Source organism: Trachinotus anak, unplaced genomic scaffold, assembly GCF_046630095.1.
Source record: "Trachinotus anak isolate AG129_WGS33_773 ecotype Australia unplaced genomic scaffold, CSIRO_AGI_Tana_v1 ptg000024l, whole genome shotgun sequence".
Taxonomy (NCBI): Eukaryota; Metazoa; Chordata; class Actinopteri; order Carangiformes; family Carangidae; genus Trachinotus; species Trachinotus anak.
In genome coordinates, this window is record NW_027273875.1 from 10086210 (window position 1) to 10103490 (window position 17281).

A 17281-nucleotide genomic window follows, 5' to 3' on the forward strand; every position below is an offset into this window, starting at 1 on the left:
ATTATACATACAGAAAAAGCACAATCACATTCAATTCCTATTCTTATATACATGTTAGCACAGATTCCTGATCAGGCCTCTCTCTCCTGCTCTACACCCTGTTTTTAGGCAGGTGATGGACAGGAGGTATTGCTTTTATAAATTCGTAAGACCTAAGTGGCCTTTGTTTAGGAAATGCTAATAACATTTATATTCATTGCTAATTCTTCATGTTATTTTATCTATGATCATTAGGCTGTTGTACAGGTCTTTGTGGTTGCATTCAGGACAAGAATGAGAGTGGAATGAGATGTTATTGCCTTGTTGCTTGTTGTAGCTTTCAGTTATCATACTGTATAGCGATCTGCAATTTCATTAAAAAATAAGTAAACATGGAATATCTAACTATCTCTTTACTTTTCTACCATACCAAATCTGAACCATGTGCAATGGGCCACTGGATCATTCTTCATCAAGAAAAAAACTCTTCAAACTCAAGATTTACCTCTGACAAAGTGGTAACTTGATATGACCTGAAGGTGACATCATGTCAAAACATGTCTAGTGTAATAAAAAAGAAAAATTCTGATCTGGATAAAGAACACCCTGTAATTCTCTGACTTGTCACTGGATGGAGCTAAAGGACAGCAATCTTGAGCAGTGTCCTCACTTCAGGTCAGTTCACAATCCCTTTAGCTTGGGAAACCCAGCATATTAAAATATAGTTCAGCAACCACAATCAATGACAGTGAATAAATGGATGGGTGTGGATATGGTGGAGGCTACAACAGCCAGCATGACAGTGGTAGGTGCTTTAATTCAGCTCACTTCAAAACAAAAAATAATACAGTTTCTCATTTTTAAAAGTAAAGAATTTAAAACCCCATGGTTGTCTTTGATAAGATTAGAGTGACTATAGAATAAGATAGATATGATATGATGAGACAAGAAGATAAGATATGTAAATATAAATGCGACTTTTGTTGTATGTATATCTTTTAATACATTTAGATAGAGACCATATTTTAAATACCAAATAATATACATAGTGGAATTATGTTACAAGTCATATCATCATCAGCAAAGAGAGAGAGAAAGACATAATATACCATCCAGAAAAATCTTAATATCCCTTCAACATTTTCATTTTATTCCTATTTGGTAATTACATTAATTGTAGATCTTGTAGATTCCGGGAACATCCTGGTGTGGTTTGTTCTGAGATATTTTGCTAAAGTTGAACACGTCAATAATAAAACAACTCTCTATCATTGTATTGTCAATACTATCATGTAGAATTCACTCATTTTTAAATCATTATTTTAAACACTGATCCAGAAATTGTTTGGAAAATGTTTGTTGAATGTTTTCTAATTATGAACAAATAAATGACTGAAATAATAATGACTTCTTTGAGTCATATCTGCCTCCTACATTGGGAATCTTATACGTGCAAGCCGCTGCACAAAATGATAAATCAAAGCGTCTGTTCTGGTGGCAGACTTTCCATATGTGCACCCCTTATTTTCAGTGGGGCCACCCCACCCCTACACACATGCTGCCTACGCCCCTGCAGAGCACTGCTGTGAGAGCCCAGCTCCTCCAGCGGTACTGTACTGTATATGGCCTACTGCAGCTACAGCTACAACTCGTGGAGGCAAGAATGACACCGGCGCCCCCCTTCACCAAGACAACCTGATCGTAAGGGCGGATCTGATTCATTTCTCTCTTTAATAATACTATGATGATGGCGCTTATCGCTGCACCTTTACGGACACGACTGGTCGTGGCTGTTTTTACATTCATTGCACTGTGGGGATTTGCGCTTTCCATCACTCGGTACTCTATTCCGGAGGAGATGGAAGCGGGCTCCTTTGTTGCCAATCTGGCCACAGATTTGGGTCTGGATGTTCGCAGTTTGGTGCAGCGCAGAGCAAAGCTCGATGTCATCCACAGCAAAAATTACCTTGACATCAACAAAGAGACAGGGGAGCTGATAATCCGCGAGAAGATGGACAGGGAAAGCATATGCATGACTAAAACAACCTCGTGTTTTCTGAAAATGGATGTCATCCTTGAGAACCCCATTCGCATTTTTAACATCGAGCTGGAAATCATGGACATCAATGACAACGCGCCTGTGTTTCGCAGAAAGACAATGCCCTTGGACATTTCGGAGGCAACCCCTCCCGGTGAGAGATTTTCATTGACGAACGCCGTGGATGCGGATGTGGGGGCGAATTCAATCAAGACCTACTATCTGAGTGAAAGCAAGTACTTCATCATCGATATACAAACTGGCAGCGATGGCTCCAAATATGTCGATTTAGTCCTCAATGGTAATTTGGACCGAGAGGAGCAGGCAGTGCATAATTTGATTTTAACCGCTGTGGATGGAGGGGTGCCTCCCCGCTCCGGCACAGCCAGCATCATTATTAATGTCCTGGATATCAATGACAACGCCCCCCTGTTCAGTCAGCCGGTATTTGCAGTCAACGTTTCAGAGAACTCGGCTGCAGGGACGGTGGTTATGACCTTAAACGCATCAGACTTGGATGAAGGAACAAACTCCCAGTTAACATACTCATACACACTGTATACCTCAGAGAAGACACAGGAGCTCTTCTCACTTGACCCAAACTCGGGTGAAATCAAGGTGAAGGGGGTGATCGATTATGAAGAGAGTCAAAGTTTTGAGATGCACATACAGGCTCAGGACCGAGGTGCGAACCCGCTGTCAGGACACTGTAAAGTGATGGTGTTCATCAAAGATCTGAATGATAACTACCCTGAAGTGACCATTAAGTCTATGAAAAGCGCACTGTCCGAGGATGTCTCTGTGGGGACGCTGATTGCAGTGGTCAGTGTCAGCGACAGGGACTCTGGAGTCAATGGGGAAGTGCAGCTCACCTTGAATAAGCAAGAAACCTTACCATTCATCCTAAACAAATCCTCAGAGGGTTACTTTGAGCTGCTGGTTTCAAAGCCACTGGACAGAGAGATAATAAGCAAATATGACATCATACTGAGGGTGACAGACAAGGGCTCGCCGCCCTTATCTGAAAACGAGACTATCACTTTAGAGATTCTGGATATCAATGACAACGCACCCACTTTCTCCCAGTCCTTCTACACAATCCATGTTGTGGAGAATAATGTACCAGGGGCGTTATTGACATCTCTAAGTGCATTTGACCCAGATCTCAATGAGAACCAGTACTTGGTTTATTTCATAATGGAGAAGGAGATAGTTAACACATCTATGTCAATGTTGTTCTCCATCAACCCTGAGAACGGTGATCTTTATGCCCTGAAGACCTTTGACTATGAGAGAGAAAGGGATTTCCTCTTCCACATAGAGGCTAGAGACTCTGGTGTTCCCCCACTGAGCAGCAATGTGACAGTTCACATCATCGTTCTGGACCAAAACGACAACACTCCTCTCATAGTGTCACCTTGGCGGGCGCAGGGATCTGTTGTAGAAGAGGTGATACCAAGGTCCACAGATAAGGGGCACTTGGTCGCCAAAGTGATTGCTATTGATGCAGATTCCGAGCAGAACTCCAGGGTCACATACCAGCTCCTGCAGATCAGCGACGCAAGCCTCTTCAGCCTGGATCAGTATAACGGTGAAATCCGGACAACAAGGATGTTCAGTTACAGAGACCCAAGACAACAGCGTCTTGTGATTGTTGCCAAAGACAATGGAGAACCTTCTCTCTCTGCTACTGTCACCATCAAGATATCAACAGTGGAACATGTCATGTCCTTTTCAGAGACTACAGAGTTGCCACTAGAATATGACGTCTTTACAGACTTAAACTTGTACTTAGTCATCGGTTTAGGAGCCGTGTCATTTCTGCTACTGATAACCATCTTGGTTATCATTGTGCTGAAGTGTCAGAAACCCAAGCCAAAGGCCATCAAGATCCCCCCGGCCAACAGGAACAGCGTGATCAGCAGGAACAGCGTGATCAGCCAGAGAAGCTCCACCATCGCAGATTCCACCCTGATCTCCAGCGACGCCTACTGGTACAGTTTGTTCCTCGCAGAGACCCGGAAAGGCAAAGTGGTGGTGAGACAGCCCATAATTCCAAAAGGTGCTGGGTATTTTGTGTCCAGTATACCCAGGAGCATAGGGCCAAGTGAGACCACAGACTCCAGAGCATCCACACTGGAGGTATGTATAAATTAAATGGTAGTATTGTTGCATTTTTGTGGAATAAGTCATGACTGATGAACAGGTGCAAGGCATTACTTTAAAGGGCAACTTTTGACAGAGCTGAAAATGATTTATCCCCTGGAAGCCCAACAAATATTTTGCTGTATTTTCTGTGGATGCAACTCTAGAGAGGCAATTTTGTAAGTGTCAAGTATATAAAGTATGTAAATAATATAAATATCTTATGTTATATATCTTTTATTAATCATTTTAAATAAATTTTGGGAAATTACTGGCAAAGACATTGTCTTCAAGTTGAAGGTGTTTGGTGGATATCTCTGCACAGTGGAAACTCTCCAGTGGTGGAAAGTAACTAACTCAAGTACTGTGTTTAAGTATACTTTTGACTGGTTCCTGGTCAAGTATTTTCATTTATGCCACTTTCTACATGTACTTCAACTTCACTGCATTTCAAATGTTATACTTCACCACATTTATCTGAGAGCTATAGTTCCCCGTTATTTGTCAGATTGTCAGATTTTACACAAAAAACACTTGACCCCTCATTTGCGAACCACTGGACTAAACTACTGAACTGTATAGAAAGCTCTCATGATAATTAAGACAATACAGTGATTGTTTTCAGTTTAGTCTAGTTAAGTTAAAATGTGATGCAAATGAAAGCCAAGAATGGGTAAAGTGTCGTTGAGGTTGATGGTGTAAAAATACTGAATTAGGTCAAATAATTTCCTTGCCAGACAACACTCATCAATTGAAATATATAATGGATGGTAATACACCTACTTTCAAAGGCAAGAGAGAAAAAAAATATGGGAAATTAGATAAGAACATAGTCATTCTAATTCATTTCTAGAGCAAACTATCAGCACTTTCAATGCATAATTAGACCAAACAAATAGCCCCTCATCCTGAACTGAAAATGTGCCAGTGTTCGATGTCTTACGCAGTATGTAGGTCATTTATTACAGATGCATAACACATAAGCAGAGCATAACTTATTGGGTGTAAGAGGGGGAGGACTTCAAAGATGCCCAGACATGGAGGGGTTCTCTTCAAGGACAAGACGTGTTGCTCTGGTAAATGAGATGCATAATGCCGGGGCTGTGTAGGATCTCTATCCTGCACACAGTAGACACTGTAATCATGGTAGAAGTGCTGACACTGATCCAGATGTTGTTTGTCTTTGTACAGCTGGACCTGCAGACTAAACTGAAACAAGTGATGCTCTGAAAGATTAAACATTATGAATATGCATAAATGCACAGGTGCACATGCAGAGAGAGAGAGAGCGAGAGAGAGGTGTGTGTGTATGTGTTTATACTGTAAGTGTGAGTTTGAGTTTCACATGTACGACTGAACTTGTCTCTTTTTTCTATTCTTAAGTACTCAAAATGAAAGGAAGTCCATTCTACAACTGGAGGTATGCTGGTTGCTAACTACATTCTGTAGAGCCACTATAATTGTGTAGACATTTTCTATCCTTTTCTATTTGGTATACATGTTTGGTTTGGCTCAAAAATTTAGCTTGATGAAGTGTCACAGTTCCCTATGTAAATCTTTGGTGTAATCTTTTAGTCAGCATATTTTCCTGATAAAATGGAGCAGAATCAATTTATTTCCATTTGTCCCCAGTCAGGCTCTGTCCAGCACAAATCCAACACTCTGCTCTAATGCAATGCTATTGTGAGCACTAAAATTTAAATTGGCCAGTCTCTGAAGTGAGAAAACCTATCAGCTTATACTGAGAGCTGAGATTAGAATGAAATTGGCTGCTGGTCAGATTTGTGGTCTGCACATCTGGCTAGCTTGGCAGAGATTCGGGGGCAAAGTGATGGCACAGATAGAAAAAAAAAGGGATTAAAGAATGAATTGTCCTGAATAGGTTCTCAGCGTGTAACGTCCCTGAGAGCAGTGACTGTATCAACTAAGTCCACATCCCTGCACACAAGCTCTGTGTTTCAAATCTGTGGGCAGTGCCCTGCAATAATATGGAGCCCATTCTTTTTTTCCCCTCTCTTGGTGTAGCATTGGCCCACCAAATACCAAATAGCACATTGTGATGCCTGCTTGTGCATGCTTTATTTACACCCTCTGCTTCCCTATAGCAGTTTATGGCTTTGTCATATCCTATTAAAGCTTTGAGTGTTAGTCTGACTGATTTTCTATGGATGATATAGTGAAATTTGTGAATAATCAAAAACAGAACAGAACAAAATATACACCCAAATACAGAAACAAGGTGTTGATTTACCCTTGTATTAAAATGTCCCTGAAACCCGATGACATGTCAATAACGGTGGCAGTAACCAGTCACGATCCACTGTTGCATGAGTGGGGACTTTCTATAAGTCTATATTGAGGTCGAATTTCTGTTGTGGCTAAATTTATCTCCTGTCTCTCAGCAGGAACCCAGAAGAGAACTGCCATGATATAACCATCCCTTCGTGGGAGTCCCTGGCTGGAATTCTTCCCTGTGACTCACAAAGAAGATGTAAAACAACTGCCCTCCCTCAGTCGCTCTGCTCCAGCTCCTCTTCCTCTCTAGCTCCTTCAATCCCCTGCTACAAACATCAACCACTGATCACCTCAGCTCTCAACCTTTTTTTTTCCCCTCTCTTTTAAGCATGAATCTGCATGATTCTACAACATTTTCAACATATTTGGATGTAGAATTGAAATCATCTATAGCAGAATATCTGGACATTATAGAGTGGCCTCATGTAGTAAATCATTCCCTCCTCCTTAATGCTTTGAAACTTCTCAATGGACAAATCTGCCTTCTCTCCAGGGTGTGCTGTAGTTCTAGAAACCATCAGTAGCTCTCCATATACATACGTCGCCATCATGCAACATTTCCTAAGCAAAGGTTTGAAACACGTCTAATTATAAAAACACATGAATCAGGGTAATTATGATTCTTCCATAAATCTGTCAAATACTGAACTGTAGCTGGTTATGTCATTGATTCAGGCTTTGCACTAGGTGTTTTTCTTTTTTTCTTTTTGTCTTTTTTAAATACAACATTTCGACTAATTTATGAGTCTTGCTGTTTTGCAAAGCTCATTCTGTCAACTAGTAACTTTCCAATGAAAATAGTCAGTGATTCAATTTTAAATTTGATTTTTTTTTTTTTACAATTTGTTGTTCTCAACAGTGATGAATGTGTGAAAATGACAAAAACAGAATGAAAGAAAAGAAAACTAAAAAAAAAAAAAAAAAACGCACACAAACTTAGGAGATACACTGTTTCTCTTTTTATTTGATTGTAGATACTGTAGTTCTACTGATTTTCAACATCTTCACTAACATCAGGTGTGCAGTTCAAACTTTATAGACATAGGTGCTGTTATAAAGTATCTGACTGGGCACACAGTCATCTGGCTGTAGTAGAGTCACACAACAACACTGCAATATTGATTTTTCAAACAACAAAAAAATGTATCTGAAACATGTTCAAAATCCAAAGTGTTTCAGCCTGTCTCCTCTTGTTGGGCTGAGTGAGCGATGGTGCATGCGGGGAGGCGTGTCCTCAGGTCAAATTTTTATTCAGCGGTACTCTGACATCACAGACTGGGGCGGGGCCTGAATGGGTATCAAGCAAAACATTTGAACAAGGTAAACCACATTTTTCAAAACAGGGTTAAAGGTCAAGTCACTTTTCTTTGTGACATGATTTTACTGATCACACGTATAAGCTACTATCTCCTCAGCTTAACTCTTACTGACTTTTCCCAGGCTGATAAAACTGGTCATTTAAATATTTGTTTGCATTTACTAATGCACACAGTGCAAATGATATTAATCAATTAAAAGAATTATTAGAATTACAATGGAAATTTAAAAAAGAAACATTTTGTAATGATAAAAGAGCAAAAATATTAAAATGTATTTATCTTTGCCATGGGAATATAAGGGAATATAAAGCAAGATGTTGTTTTATGAATTTTCATGTTTTTATAGATATTTTACGTGTTAACTTTTAATGCTGCTTTTGTGAGCTTCTTCAAAGGCGTTCTTGTGTTGCATAATTGTAGTTTAGTGCTTATGATATTGTTTTGATAATGTACATAAGTTAAACTAAAACAAGAGTACTTTCTTGACCTCAAAGGTAGCGCTGTTGCACTACTGTGAAGCCCAGGACTTTAATTTCTCAGAAACAGGGAGCTTATTAGGACCACTCATTAGGGTGCTAAATTATTAAATCTAATTGGTTAAGGTAAGGATAGTGGGTTGGGAGAGAAGGAGAACATAATGTTATTTATAGCTGCAGTATTTCAGTGCTGACTCTGCAAGTAAAAAAAAAGAAAAAATCACTGCAGATCACACAGAGAATGCATAAAAAGTATTGAGCAGATGACAGCACTTTGAAATATGCACTGAATCTAAATGTGATCGCAGCACTCAGATGCATATTCTGAGTCAGTGAAATCCAACCTCTCTCTTCCTCTCGCACTGTTACACCAGGCTGCTCAGACATAAACACAGCTGGCTGTCTGTCTGTCGGACTAAAGATGTCGCTTAATGAGGGATCTCTTGCTGTGGAGTACATGTTGTATGTGCAATCAATGCCTGAACCAGTTGATTCCAACAGTGTTGAAAGAGTTTATAAATTGCACACATGATGAGCTCCTTGCGTGCCTTCTGCATTGTAAAAGATATATACGTGACTGTTGATGAATGAAATAAATGCATTTCCTACAGTATTACAAATTACAGTTATCCCCACTGAGAAATACCACCTTGAATTGTGTAGGAGTTGTTGGACAGGGACTCAGCCTTTTGGTTTCAACAACAGATGTTCTATTCAGAACCAGTAGATTACTGTAAATTGAACTGCTTTATACTTTGTGTTTTTTATACAGTAGACTTTTTTGATATCTTCTGTATTCACTGTGATCGAATGGCACAGGAGGTGCTTGTGCTTGGTATAGTAAAAGTGTGTTATTTCTCATGTGTGTACACAGCTCAGTTTCTTTTTTTCCTTTCTGCTGATTTGCCAGTCAGATTGTACAGTATGCTTTGAGAGTTGCATCAAACGTAATCCGGCTCCATCCCACTTAGTGGATCAAAGACAGTATGGGAGAGAATGGCCTTGCTTTATTTTCAAGTCTAGTTAATTGTCAGATTTTGATGTTGCTTATTTGGCTTAAATGTTCTGCCTGATCATGCTAGTTTGAATAAAGCTTTTTAATCTGTCCTTCTGTTGCGTCTGTGATGAAAAAGGAAATCTGAAGTTATCAAAAATGACTACTTGAATGTGACACAAATGCATCTCTCTCTCTCTGCTTCTCTCTCTCTGTCCCTGTCTCTCTCTCTCTCTCTCTGAAATTCCCTCACATACACACATTTTGACCCAGTTTCTCTGTATAATGCTCTGTACTAATTCTTGGAAATTGAAAACTAAATAAAGGCGATGTGCCTGCAGTTCAAATTGCAGAAGCAGACAAATAATAGCTTTGTCAGGATTAGTAAAGGCCTAGAGCCAAATTGCATAGTCTGCTCTTCACTGTGACCACACAGGGCTTTTAGTCTGTTGTCCTGCAGGAGACTGATGTGTGAGAGCCTCATGAATTTGTATGATGGTAAGCTATTCCCATCATACTCGATGCCTGCAAATTTTCTTTTGCTGTCTACATTTGAAATGGCTTTACTTAATATTACTAATTAGAAATGCAATTACATTTGCTCACATTCAGTGCATTTGAAGGGATACAGTATGTTTTCTAGTACCAGAATATCAATAAAACTTCCATCAGTCCTTTTGCATATAACTCTCCTATATGAGTTCCATGCTCAAATGAAATTACCATATAGAATAACACAAAGATGTAATAAAGTGGTGGCATAGGAGGGACAAAGCTGTTATATATCATGTTGGATAGCTGGTAAACCAGTTGTTGCGACTCACTTCAGCACTTTGCCACACTGGCTATACTATATTGAAGGCCTTAAGGTCCTCTGGTTGCTTGTGCTTTAAAAGAATCATCAGAAGTAGGTCAGTGGGAATAAGCAGTGCACCTGTGGCTACATTCGAGTGTGCTGAGTATTGCTGCAGTACTTGCCATTAATTCTCCTCCCCAGTGAGCCACATGTTCAGAGCGGGTGCTATTCATGGTTCTGAAAGTCTTGTGCAACCCAGCTGTGATAAACCAGGACACTCGGGTGTGAAAGAAGTTTTTTTTATTTTTTACTAGAATTTAAAATTGGAAATTCACTCGGCAGGATTCCTGGCAAAACTGTTGCACACACAATCATATTATTTTAACCCATCTCACTATAGTGTTGGGGCAGTTGTGAATAGCCACCCACATATTTGTTCATCAATGTAAGTAGTAGTAGTAAGGAAATTTTAATTTGGACATTAAATGTATTCTTACAGTCCAAAAACATGCAGGTCAGGTGTAGTGAAACAACCATGCATTAGCCCTGTGATGGACTGTCGACCAGTCAAAGTTGTTTTGCTCTGCTCAGAGCATCCAGTAGCAGTGACCCTGAACAGAAGCAGGCCAGACTAGAAAATCAATGGGTAGACTGTGCATGTTGTTAATATTGTCTCTACATATGTGCAGTATATTACAGGGGTAAGTGGGTGTAGGAGTTTCTTGAACACCAGCTCTTTTTATTAGGTGGCGACAAGAGCTCTTGTGGCCCTAGAGTGTATTCACGGTGCTCTCTTCCACACAGAACAGCAGCACTGAAAAACTTTCTCCTCTCCACAGTGAAGCAGCAGCACAACCTGATTCAGATTACGATTTGTGGTCTTGAGGAGGTATGCAATTAAGCACCCCCATTCTACGACTACATCCACAGGATTTCTTTGTGTAGTGCTTTCATATCTACCGTCTCCTTCACCCTCAGAGAGCTGTTTTTTTTTTTTTTTTTGCACTGAGCTAGACTAGTAGACAGCAGTGTATTGATCCAGTAAGTGTGTTTCTCTGTTGAGTACAGGATTAGAATATTAAAAACGGATATTTTCTGAGATGAGTGCAAGCTGCTTAAGCATATTTTAACCTGATTATATGGATTTGCTCAACGTTGTCTACAGTTGGTCACTACAAAATATAAGAAAGTCCCTTTAAAACCTGTTTCAACATATGGATGTGTACAGACTTTCCATCCTGAAAACTAGACACCTTTTTTGAAATAAATATATGAAATGCTGGTTTTTGTCCTAAATAGTTGTCTACAGTATTTGGAGACCATTTCCCTGCTTAAGAACAGTCAATTCACGCTTTGGCATGCACTTGCTTTTTGGCAGGAGGTGCTCTCTGGTGCCCTCTGTCTGTCTTTTTAGGCCACGAGTAGATATGTGGGGGTTAGTGATGTGTCATCCTGTGTGAGAAAAGTATGTGAGTACTATTCTAATCAGTGCAAGCCACAATTATTATACTTGTTTCTTAGGAATAGATTCTAAAACCCTGGTGTAATTAGACTGTGTCATAGCAACCTGCGAGACAAGTTTATCAGTGCAACTGTCTGCAAATGTACAAGTCATTTAAACCACAAAACACACTGAGTGCAAACGCTGCATTTACAGAGCTCATGACCATGAGGACATCACTTTAACAGAAGTGAAACTTTATGAGTTTAGGACAAAAATAGTGAATGCTGCGTCAATAAATCATCACTTCTTCCTATGGATGTTGTTTTATTCATTAATCCCATGTTGCTGTTAGAATTACAGCAATATCAGTCAAAGTGTGAGATGGGCTGCGGTTGCTTGACCCATTTGTATGAGTGAGTCAGATCAGCAGAGAGGATACCCTGGCTCGAGCCCATGCACAATGGGGTCATGAGTCTTATCACCTAGAGCTTTGATTTGCACCACAGTTGGAAGGATAAAGAGAAGAGGAAGTGTCCAGTGATGTGCTGCTCCGACGGAGGTCGGAGGGCGGAGTGACGTGCTGTTTGTTGTCTTTTGTGTCTGGGCTGTGAGAAGAGATAAAACACTTATTGCATTGCAGCAGAAATGGATATGAGCAGGTTGTCACTCTGATTTAGAGACACACGTCAGATGGGACAGGGAGACAAATATATTACTGCATTTGCAAAGTCTGTGATTTTATCCACTGGATCTCCACGGACAACGCTTGTCTTGTTGCCTGTATATTACATCAGTAGGAGTTTGTTTTGATGAGGAGAATGCTGCTGTAGATTAGAGAGAATTTCTAGCTTGATTATTGCAGTATTTATAGAAAGAAGTGTATTTATTAATAAGGAACAGGCTTCACATTCACAAGGGAACCAGTGACTGAAGTAGTCTGTGCTGATCTGGGGGCCAGGCTGGTGGAGTACTACGATGGAGTTAAGTGCAGTGTCATTTAGGCTCCATCTTAAGTGACGCCTGTGGCAGGTTATTTATGTGTGTGGCTGTCCTTGCCATGGGATCACGGCTGCACTAGACTGTGTCAGCCTTTCTGTGCTAGTTGTTTTTGATGACTGCAAGGGGGGGCGGCAGCCCAGCACATAAACACTACTGCATATTTTGGCAAAAAAAAAACAAGTCTGTCTAAAAACTTACACAAAGGTGGATCATTATATTCTTTAATACTGCATGGGTCATATTTCAAAACTGGAATCTTTTAGACAATGTGTGTCACATTTGGCACAAAGATGGAAAGACAGACACAGACTTGCTCAAGGATGCTGCAGCTGTCTTTGCAACCACAGCTCCACTCTGCTGCCCAGTAATTTAATTCTCATTAAAACGCTTATTTCAATACAGAAGAGAAATAGCAGGAATTTACAGTGTTTTATTGGTATGTAAATCAGCATAGTTTTGTGCGAGGACAGTACATCAAATTCAGAATGTTGATCACAACTGGGACTTAACCATTCATCAAATTGCTGTTGCTATGGAAACAATATTCATATAGAGTCTTATGGGGAAAAAATCTAAAATGGTTCCTATGACCGGGCAGGTGAACAATCAGTAGTGCACATTTGAATGGGAATACATTTTCTGTCAATTCACATTCTTTAAATGTAACACATCGTTTCTGCAGTCAGTGTGTGGATGAGTGTGTTTCTGGCTAATTTAGAAGTCAAGCTCATCCACCAGGAGGTCTGTGTTTTTCTTTTTTTTTTAAACTCAAGTACAATGTACTACCTGCATTTGCTCATATATAATGCTGCCCTCATCAGAATGATAGATAATCAGCAAACCCAGGGACAGCTGCAGAACAGTGCTGCAACATGAGCAGATACACATATAAATGCCAGGACTTTTTTAATCACCTTTTATTTTGACTTTTGCTGCTATTTACATTAATTTAATTCATAATGTATTTAATGAATGTTTGCTGAAAACATCTTCCAGATGTCCAGCCGACTCTGCATAGATTATTCAAAGGAGCCATTGTGGCTCTCCTCCATTAGCTACATTCAGCCAGTGATCTATTCTGCTTAAGGCTATCAGGACAGCCTCGCCCTGCCAGCTGTTGTGACCGACTTTGCTTGTCTGTTTTGGACGGATTTCCCAGACCTAAGCTTCCCCCCCAAATAATGTAGCTCCACTTTCACAGTGAATCATTGGTACTGACTCTTTCTTTTGAGTGAATTTGCTGCTTGTACGAAGACACTATTTACAGCTGCTCCTCATTGTTACTCAGCTAAAAGCTGCGTGCTCCCTCCAGTTTCCTTTTTGCTACATGGCCGCAAATTCATTCACTGTCTGATCGCTGTTATCTCTAGGCTCTACCCCAAATTTTACACAAGAGAGCTGTGGTTACTGACCTAGCAATCCCTGTTTAGTTTCATTTTTTATGATTCACTTGCTCCTTCAATATGTCTCCATAAAAACACCGGTTTAAGCAGTAAATATCGTATAAAAAGAGATATTTTCCAACTCTATATGCAGAAATGTAGATATAGTTTAAGGTTAAAACTGAAAACAAAACAGACTGTTTCAATGCATTTACACATCAGTGTACATTTTTGTATTTGGTACATTATCCTAAAACAAACATCATGATAATGACATTTGTGTCTATGGTGTTGACATCTTATCCTTTTCAGATGAATATAAATACTGTAAAGACTGCCTTTACACCTTATAGTGGGTGATCCAGTCATATTGTTTACTGTGTGCATGCATATCCTGCATTAATCTCATTTACATAACCTGATTATGTTTTTATTTTAAGTAATTAGAAATTGTAATCCAAATGACCACCACTGCTTTGACACTGATAAATAACAAATCATTCTAATTGGTACAAAGTAAGCCATACATCTTCATTCCATCTATTTAATTTAATTAAGAGCTTAACTGGGTTATAATTTTACATCCCAAGATCCCAAACCGGGTCAAATGCATTATCAAACTTCCTTTTGCATGTGACTGTAGCCAGTAGTTATGTCCGGATCTGTCCGGATGCAAAGTGTTTCGTTTTGTTGTGTACTGTTTTCATTCTGTCACCTCACCCAGCCTGAGCCTGAGGAGCTGGTTGTGATGCTGAACTGATTCTTTGCTGATGCTTCCTGTGCTATACCACACATTCCTGGTTTGTGTAAGTGTCGACAAGTACTCAACACAGTATTAAAAAAAAACAATTTTTTAAATCATCAACTTTATGACAGATCAGTTAGTATTTGTCAACACCTTGCATCCAAACCATGAAAACAGTCCCCTGCATCTCTTCAACACAAAATTCATACACATCGAGACAAACACAGAACAGCATGTATAACAAATATTCTGTTGATATTTGGGATCAAGCTCTTACGCATTATTTATAACCTCCTTTATTTTCCAGTTTGAGACAGAGGTTTGTGTTAGATCATAGTATCAAAAATGGCATTGTCTGACCAAAAAATGTTGCAACAGTCTAAATCCACCTTGACAATGAGGATTCAAGATGCAGTGCCATAGTCACACTAAGACAATCAAGCTACAGTTTGAAGAAAGCAATTAAAAATGCTGTCTTGCTAGGGAGACAGCAACTATATGTAATTTAGATCCATTTCATGTCTATCCAACCACTCAGGGAGCACTTACAGCCTGTGAGTGACAACACCTTCGAGATCTATGAACTGCCATTTAAGCTTTAATGCCTTAGAACTGCTTTGTATTGACTGGTTCTTACTGTCCTCTGCATGGTTAACTAGACTGTAACCATGTTATGAAACAACAGAGACACCAGAATGTTTCATAGGCCTATATTCTGTCTACACATCACCTATTAATGTTAAAATCCTCAGACATCAACACTAACACCAATATCTCCACATATCCACCCATTCATTCTTTTTTAATAGCTGCTTATCCAGGGCAGGGTCTCCGGGGACTGAAGCCTGTGTCATCATGCTCTGGGTGAGACTCAGTGAACACCCTGGTCAGGTCAGTTTGTAACACATCGACATTTACGTTCGCACCAATGTGTAACTGAGATCTTCCAGTTCACCAAGAGGGTGAACTGCAAATTTGGGAATAACAGGAACGGAAGTATTGCTTGCGTGTCCCTTATTGTATTTATTAAATGTGGCTACCAGCTGTAGGATTGGTGCAGCTAATTCCTAGAAGTTCAGTTTACACGATCAGAGAAAATGGGACATTTTTGCATTTCTTGAAGAATGGAAGTCCAAGAGTCAACCTTGCAAACAACACTTAATTGTAGTCTGTAGAATCTCCTCCACGACAAAGGCAAATAGCCCTACATGTTGACCAATAGCCCGCAGCCACAGTATTTATTTATTTTATATTAGACCGTATTCATCACACCATCAGCCGTCTTGTTTCCGTGCACATATAGAGCCCTATATCATGTTTCACTTCAGGATATATTCTAGACGGAGGATATGAGACTCGAGCTTTATGGGGTCCACCACAGGCATCTTAAATACGATTATGTGACCTGACAGTCTGAGGTCTACCACTGACAGAGATCCATGTGGAGGGAAGGTTGTGATTGTCAGTGCAATGCTGTCGTTCCGCTGCGCCTCGGCCAAGCGCTCGCCATGCGGTGCGCTGCGCCGCAGGATCGCTACCGGCAAATGAGCCGCTCTCACACGACTCCAGCACAGACAAAGGGAGACAAACATAAGCGAGTCCCCAAACGAGTGTCCACGTCTGTCACCACTGTTTTCCTCATGTGTGTCTTTCTGTGGCGGGTGGCGGTGTTGAATATTCTGCAGATTAGTCATGACCTTGTCTTCATGTGCAACAGTCCAACCAAGCAGCAGAGAATTGGGTAAATTAAACGTATGAGCCAAAGCTTCGGGTCATATTCTCCATGTCAGTACCTCTACCATCATTTTTCAGTCATGTGCTGCACAGCTGATTTATGGACTGAGTGACCGGTGTCGCCGAATGCATTAACATTTATGGGCTGTGGCCGTTTTGTGGGGTCGCCTTTCTTTATTGTGGAGGTGCTATATTGCATTGGTCCCTTATTAGCTGCCAGACCATGCACCGACGTCGCAATGGAGGGATGAGAGGAGAGAAATGGGTGGGGAGGGAGGAGGGGAGCTGCGCCACCGTGGAGAGGAGAGAGCTGGAGTCTGAGTGCGCGCTAGGGTGGGATACGGTCCTTCGGTCAAGTCAGGTACATTCAATCACACCATTTCCGGTTCATATTTTCAAAATAAACCCTTCATAAACGCACACGCAGCTACTGCCTTAAGTAGTTAAATAAACACGCAAGGCGGCACATTGTTCATGGCCATTTAAAGCAAACTCAGTGCAGTATTCATACAGCAAAAGTAAGGGTTGATGCATTCGAAATGTCCTAATGATTAAACCAGTTAAAACTTGAAAAAAGAGAAAAGATTAATGAAGACTTAATGAAATCTCATATGACCTCATACGACTCACAGCCCTTTACTTCAGCACGACATTATAAACTAGAGTTATACCTACTCTGCAGAGCGTCTGTGAGATGCACATTATTCGATCTGCACCAAGTTGTACTAACTCGTGGATCTCAACACCATCAATATGTCTGATTTATTTATTTATTTTTTTTACATCAAGATCAAAACATTATTTCCTGAGAAATTTACAAAAATATCGAAATAAAAGTGATTTTTAAAAGATCCTGAATCCGCATCAGAATTCTTCCCTGGCTCATACCCCCAAATCAGGTACAAATCAGTGTTGTACTTTTTGCTTAATCCTGC

The 17281-nt window shown here is 40.2% G+C and overlaps 1 protein-coding gene across 4 annotated transcripts; it reads left to right on the forward strand.

Moving 5' to 3' along the window:
• The first annotated feature begins 1589 nt into the window (after positions 1 to 1589).
• LOC139607837 (protocadherin alpha-C2-like) lies at positions 1590 to 7456 on the forward strand. 4 transcript variants are annotated; one of them, XM_071461084.1, is made up of 3 exons: positions 1590 to 4159; positions 5546 to 5582; positions 6565 to 7456. In XM_071461084.1, the coding sequence occupies exons 1-2, from the start codon at positions 1721 to 1723 to the stop codon at positions 5555 to 5557; spliced, it is 2451 nt and encodes an 816-aa protein (XP_071317185.1). In that variant the 5' UTR covers positions 1590 to 1720; the 3' UTR covers positions 5558 to 5582; positions 6565 to 7456. The 4 variants fall into 4 exon arrangements, with proteins under 4 accessions (XP_071317185.1, XP_071317183.1, XP_071317184.1 ...); XM_071461083.1 differs by having other exon boundaries at positions 1596 to 4159; positions 6568 to 6707; XM_071461082.1 differs by lacking the exon at positions 5546 to 5582 and having other exon boundaries at positions 1593 to 4159; positions 6568 to 7456.
• The last annotated feature ends 9825 nt before the right edge of the window (positions 7457 to 17281 follow it).